The sequence below is a fragment of the Chaetodon trifascialis genome, chromosome 4, assembly GCF_039877785.1.
Source record: "Chaetodon trifascialis isolate fChaTrf1 chromosome 4, fChaTrf1.hap1, whole genome shotgun sequence".
NCBI classification, from domain to species: Eukaryota; Metazoa; Chordata; class Actinopteri; order Chaetodontiformes; family Chaetodontidae; genus Chaetodon; species Chaetodon trifascialis.
In genome coordinates this window covers 842,959-848,958 of record NC_092059.1, presented here as the reverse complement: position 1 = coordinate 848,958, position 6,000 = coordinate 842,959, and the positions used below count along the sequence as shown (strand labels likewise).

General features: G+C 46.5%; 1 protein-coding gene across 1 annotated transcript in view; it reads left to right on the top strand.

Annotated features, from left to right (window-relative positions):
* patj (PATJ crumbs cell polarity complex component) overlaps nucleotides 1-1,625 on the top strand; it is a 76,205-nt gene extending 74,580 nt beyond the window's left edge. Inside the window, exons 45-47 of the mRNA XM_070960199.1 lie at nucleotides 542-645; nucleotides 748-871; nucleotides 1,352-1,625. Coding sequence (XP_070816300.1) covers nucleotides 542-645; nucleotides 748-871; nucleotides 1,352-1,498 — 375 coding nt within the window. The 3' untranslated portion in view covers nucleotides 1,499-1,625. The remainder of the gene's footprint in view (nucleotides 1-541; nucleotides 646-747; nucleotides 872-1,351) is intronic.
* Nucleotides 1,626-6,000: the final 4,375 nt, after the last annotated feature.

Below are 6,000 nucleotides of genomic sequence, written 5' to 3'. Positions count from 1 at the left end.
ACGTCACCCTCAGCAGTACTGCATAGAAGTACACACTTCAGGTATCCCTGCTGAGTACTTCCACTTCATGATACTTCTACTTCATTAACCCTCAGAGGGAGACGACATTTATCAACGCAGCAAAACATCAGATGAGATGCACAGAGTGTGTGTGTGTGTGTGTGTGTGTGTGTGTGTGTGTGTGTGTGTGTGTGTGTGTGTGTGTGTGTGTGTGTGTGTGTGTGTGTGTGTGTGTGTGTGATCAGTGTGGTCCAGCTGAGTGGCTGCTGGGAGTGCGATAGCAGCAGAACAGACCTTTATGCTGATGGAGAAACTAAACTCATTCATTTTAGTACTCCAGTATTTAGTATTACACTTGTGAGACAGCAGAGACGCAGGTCCAGTCCACAAACACCGGATCCTACATTTCCCATAATGCAACTGGATAGCGTCTGTCATTAGAGCCTCACTGAAATCCTTTCAAATTGGTTCACTCTTTCTGTGTGTGTGTGTGTGTGTGTGTGTGTGTGTGTGTGTGTGTGTGTGTGTGTGTGTTTCTCAGGTGGTAGCGGACACCAACATCAGCGCCATCGCCACTCAGGTAGAGAGTTTGTCCAGCAGCTCCAGTCTGTCAGCCAACACCGACACACACACAGCAGAGCCAGAGTGAGTACACACACACACACACACACACACGCACACACACACACACACACACACACACACACACAGGCAGTACTTGGATCTGACCCTCCTCCTCCTCGTCAGGGGTCCGCGGCCCCGCAGCATCAGTCTGGAGAAAGGCTCCGAGGGCCTCGGCTTCAGCATCGTTGGAGGATTCGGCAGTCCACACGGAGACCTGCCCATCTACGTCAAGACCGTCTTCAGCAAGGTCAGACCCCGTCCTGAAGAGCGAGCCGCGCCCGCGAGCTGTTTCCACCAATGCTAGGCTAGGCTAACCTGTTCAATGAGCTCTGTCCTCTGGAGCCTCCAGTGGCAGCGACAGAGGAATATCTGATTATGCTAAGCTAACGTCATGTCTCATTTGGTCAAATGTTGTTAGCATAAAGTTTCAGAATCTGATGAACGTTATGTTGTTTTTGGGAAATATAATTTCAAATCTTTCAGATTGGGTCATTATTAATCTTCTTGTATGTTGATTGAGCTTTACTCTTTACTAAACAGGTCAGATATTAGCATGCTAACCTTAGCTTTGTTAGCATGTTCACCTGCAGTCAGTACAAATAATCATAAGAGCTAAGAATGTTAGCACGAGGCTAAGTCTGATGCTGCTGTCGCTGACTGCTGCCGTGTGATGAACTGTGTCTGTGGACTCGTCTGCGTCCTCACGGCGTGTCGGTGTGTGTCTCAGGGCGCGGCGGCAGTGGACGGACGTCTGAAGCGAGGCGACCAGATCCTGTCTGTGAACGGAGAGAGTCTGCAGGGAGCGACGCACGAGCAGGCGGTCGCCATCCTGAAGAAACAGAGAGGAACCGTCACGCTGGACATCCTGTCATAACACACACACACACACACACACACACACACACACACACTTTGGCTCTTGGACTACGGCTCATCGTGAACTCTGCACTTCCCAACAAGCAAAAAAAAAGAAACAGCATCAGATGGTGCCAACACACACACACACATGCACGCACGCACGCACGCACACACGCACGCATGCACACACGCACGCATGCACACACACAGGCTGGTGGGTGAAACCAGCACACACTGATGTCTGTCCTAAAGAGAGAGTTTCTCAACCTCGGGGTCGGGGCTGCCTGTGGGCTCAGCTGACACACATGGGTCCTGATGTATTGACTGATTGGTTAATCGATTGATTGATTGATTGATTGATTGATTGATTGATTGATTGTGTTTTGTGGTGATCACGGTGAATCTCGGCCAGTCGCTTGTTTTGTATTTGTTCTGCTGATTTTTCTTCAGCAGCATCAGGACAAACTGTCCTCTCGTGTGAAGACGTCTCCGCCCGTCCTTTTGTCTGGACACGTTAGCTAACATGCAAACATTTGGCAATTAGCATTAGCACAAAGGCTGTCATTAGTTTAGCCATCGATCAGCTGAACGACAGAAACTGATCAATGGTCACTTCCTTTCGTCTGTGATGGAAATCTTTGTTGCTTTTGATCTTCTGACCCGTTGAACTCTGGGAAACATGATCACAATGATTTGACACTATTTTCTGACATTTTCATGGATCAAAAAAATCATTGATCGCTGTAGAAAATAATTGGCAGATTATTCAGTAATGAAAATAATCATTAGCAGCATGAACAGCGTGTCTGAAGAGAAGCTTTGTGGTCGTCCATCGAAGACGCCCAGTCTGAGACACAGTCATGATGAAAAGTCCTCCTGATGGAGTTTCACTGCGTGGACGCGCCTGAAAGGTTGAGAAACTCTGTTTTTACATCGACTACAATCATCTGAAAAGTGTCTGTTTGGAGTCCTGATGAGGGACGTCTCAGTCCAGCCTTCAGACGACGAGGAGCTCAAAGTCCAGAGGAACGAAAGGGAAGCTGCACACGTTAGCTTAGCATCTCCTCTGTGGTGAAAGGCTGTTAGCCGTTGGCCTCAGAGCAGCAGTCATTAGAAATGTGGAGAGCAGCGGAGAGAGAGAGGAAGCTGTGACACAGGTGAGCGTTCAGCAGGTGTTTGAGCTGAAGCTACGTCGCTAAGCTCCAGCTTCAGGCGGCAGCTCAGAGACGACTGACGGCTGCAAACAGATGAAAAATCACTTTCACTTTGATTAAATCATATATCATATAATCAGATGATTCAGCCTGTCAGTGTCCTGTCAGTCAAACAGGGTCTTAAATTCCCATTAGTCTGATTAAAAGTGCCATTTTTTTTAATCACTGACCTCACAAACATCAAAGAAACTCAACTCATCTTCGTCCTCTAACGAGCCAAATGACATAAAATATTCTGTAGATGCTGAAGACTCACGTCTCCATGGAGATGACTCTCGGGACTTGGCGGGCTTGGAGACCCCTGTTGCCCTTGGCAACAGAGACAGTGTCTTCCACATCATGGTTGTCATGGAGAGAAAAGTTTCACGTGTCTCCATGGAGATGTCAAAGAATGAAAGGCTTTCTCGAAGCAGCAGACCGGGGGGGTCTGGGGGGGGGACTGTTAGTCTCGCTCCTTCAAGAATAACAAAAATCCACCTTCAAACAGCCTCATTCAGTCTTGAGCCTGGAGGATTGTTAGCTAACATGCTACATGTTGTATCCTGTTAGCTAACATACGTACGCTCAACGTGTTTGGGGGTTGGGATGTTAAAGGTTTGAAAAGTGATTGTCAAGACATTTAAGGAGAAAAGGGACTTCAGCATCATCGTACCAAAGACTTCAGAGATGTCGCTGCTCCCAGCCGTTGTTCATCAACAGCTAGCTCCAACGCTAACCGCTACCCAGACCACAGTGTCTCCCTGTTCCATTTCTGTCTTCAGCTTGGACAGACAGGACATGTAAAGCAGACAGACTCTGGGGTGGAGGAGGGTGGAGCGAGGCTAACAGTTTCCCCCTGCTTCAGTCTTTGTGCTAAGCTATGCTAAGCACATCTCAGATGGCTTCAGTGATAGGAAACATCTGTAGGTCTGTCCAATCAAGAGCATTCAGCTTTGTACACAGGAAGTCACTGTCGCATCACAAGCTAGCACAACGTCCAAGCAGTACAGTTTTATAGGCTCAAAGATAAATCTTTGTAAATGAAGGCATTTGTTTTACTTCTGTCTGCACACATGGAGAAATCTGTTTCACAGCTAGCAGGATCTGACTTATGCTAAGCTAACTGACGTCATTTTTGTGAAATGTCATCTAAAATCTTTCATATTGAATTCACAAGCCGCTGTCGTCTCTTCCTGGTTTGGAAACAGTCAAAGCTGCAGTTTCTCTCGAAAGCTGATTACACGTTATTTCATCTGTGAGTAAATTATTCGAGTCAAATGAGATTTAAATGAACGAACACTGGATTCAGATTGGATGAGGCGCTGTGATGCTGACGGCCTGACGGAGGACCGGAGGACTGACTCAGACTGCTGCTTGTTTCTGAGTTAGCCGTTTGGCTAACGTCTCTGCTCAGATGCTGTCAGCGTCCGTCTGTGAGGACAGTTTGTTTGTGAGGACATTCTGTTCAGAGACCAACGGAACTTTCTACATATCAAAGACTTAATGTTCAGCTTTCTGTCTTCATTCTGGTTCTTCCTCTGTAGATGTGGGAGTAGATGAACTGTAATTTATTTTTTGATCTTGCCTGAAAGTAACAATGTGTTTTTGTTGTTTTATTCTACATCCTGTCTGTAATGTCTGAATGATTGAGTCAGAAATCCCCACGGAAACCCTGCAGCTTCGGTTAGCCTTCATGCAGGCCTCGTTCAGAGCGGCTGTCAGAAACCCGCCGGGTTCGCACTTTATTTCACATCGTTTCCTCTCGTTTCACACAAAGTTCTTTGTCCTTTGGCTGTTCTTTCTAGAGAAAGTGTTCAGTTGAATGTTTTAGTCTGAGCACAATAAACGATCAATGAAAAGACTGAGCCGCTCTTTCAACGAAGCTACTCGTCCAGAATAAATCTCACCAGGTGTGCTGTTGTGATGTGAGCTGCAGGTCGATGCTGCTTCTCTCCTGATGGCCTGTTTGTTTGGCCGCTGTATGTTTCAACTGAGTCCAAGTAGCTCCTGTTAGCCGCTCCTGTTAGCAGCTCCTGTTAGTAGCTCCTGTTAGCAGCTCCTGTTAGTAGCTCCTGTTAGTAGCTCCTGTTAGTAGCCCCTGTTAGCAGCTCTGTTAGCAGCCCCTGTTAGCAGCTCTGTTAGCAGCTCTGTTAGCAGCTCCTGTTAGTAGCTCCTGTTAGCAGCTCCTGTTAGCAGCTCTGTTAGCAGCCCCTGTTAGCAGCCCCTGTTAGCAGCTCCTGTTAGCAGCCTCTGTTAGCAGTGTGCTCATGGACGTACTGACAGGTGTCACTGGGTCTCTGTGATACTGAAGAAAAGTTAAAAACATGAAGATTCTCACTGAAGTTCTTCACATTTAATCTGTATCATCAGACAGAGACGACGACAATGAAGATGATGATGATGATGATGATTATGAAGTCACACTCGATGATGTCAACGTGTCCAGAGCTGACTCAGTTTTGATCAGGGTTGGGAAGGCTACTTTTAAAATGTAATGGATTACAGATTACTCGTTACCTGCTGAAAATGTAATCAGTGATTAATCCAACTCATCACATTTAATAACTTTTTCATGACTTTTCTAACAAATGTTTTAAAGTTGGCATTAAAACTGAAAAGTCCCTAAAACAAACTGAAGCATTTAAATGTCATAGCTGAAATAACTTCTTTGTCTCATGTGTCAGTTTCACTGACTTACCTGTGGACTTCTGCTCAGGTGTGACATCGAGCAGGTAAATAAGCTCTGCTCAGGGCGGTGATGTTGGAACCTGTTTTTGGCTCCATCAGGAACAAGTTGTTGGATTTCGAGCACTGATTTGATTGACAGGTGCGAGGCGGAGCACATTCAAACACAGGAACCAATCAAAACAGCGCTCCAAGTTTGACGTGATGCTGTCCAATGAATGGAGTCTGTCTGTGCCGGTGTGGATCAGTAGCTGTAATGGATTACATTTGTCACTGTAACTCAGTCACATGGGGCTCGTTACTCGTCACGGACTGAAGGAGCTTGGACTGTGATCACCTCCTGCAGGGTCTTCGCCTCCTCTCGGGCTCTCTGGCGCCTCCCTGAGGCGGCTCCAGTCTCCGTCCAGCAGCTCCATCAGTTCAGTCTCTGACGTTTCTGACGTCTGAAAGACGCTTTTTAGTTTTCCACCAAACGACCAGGAGGTTTTTCTAACGTCTCTTATTTTTGCCTCTTTCCTCTCATCTGTCCTGTCTTTGCTCCTTTATCACCTTCATGAGCTTCCTGTAGGTTTTTAGTTCATTTTTAACATTAACAATCATGTCGGGACATTTTGACTTTAAATCTGACACGTTGTCATCA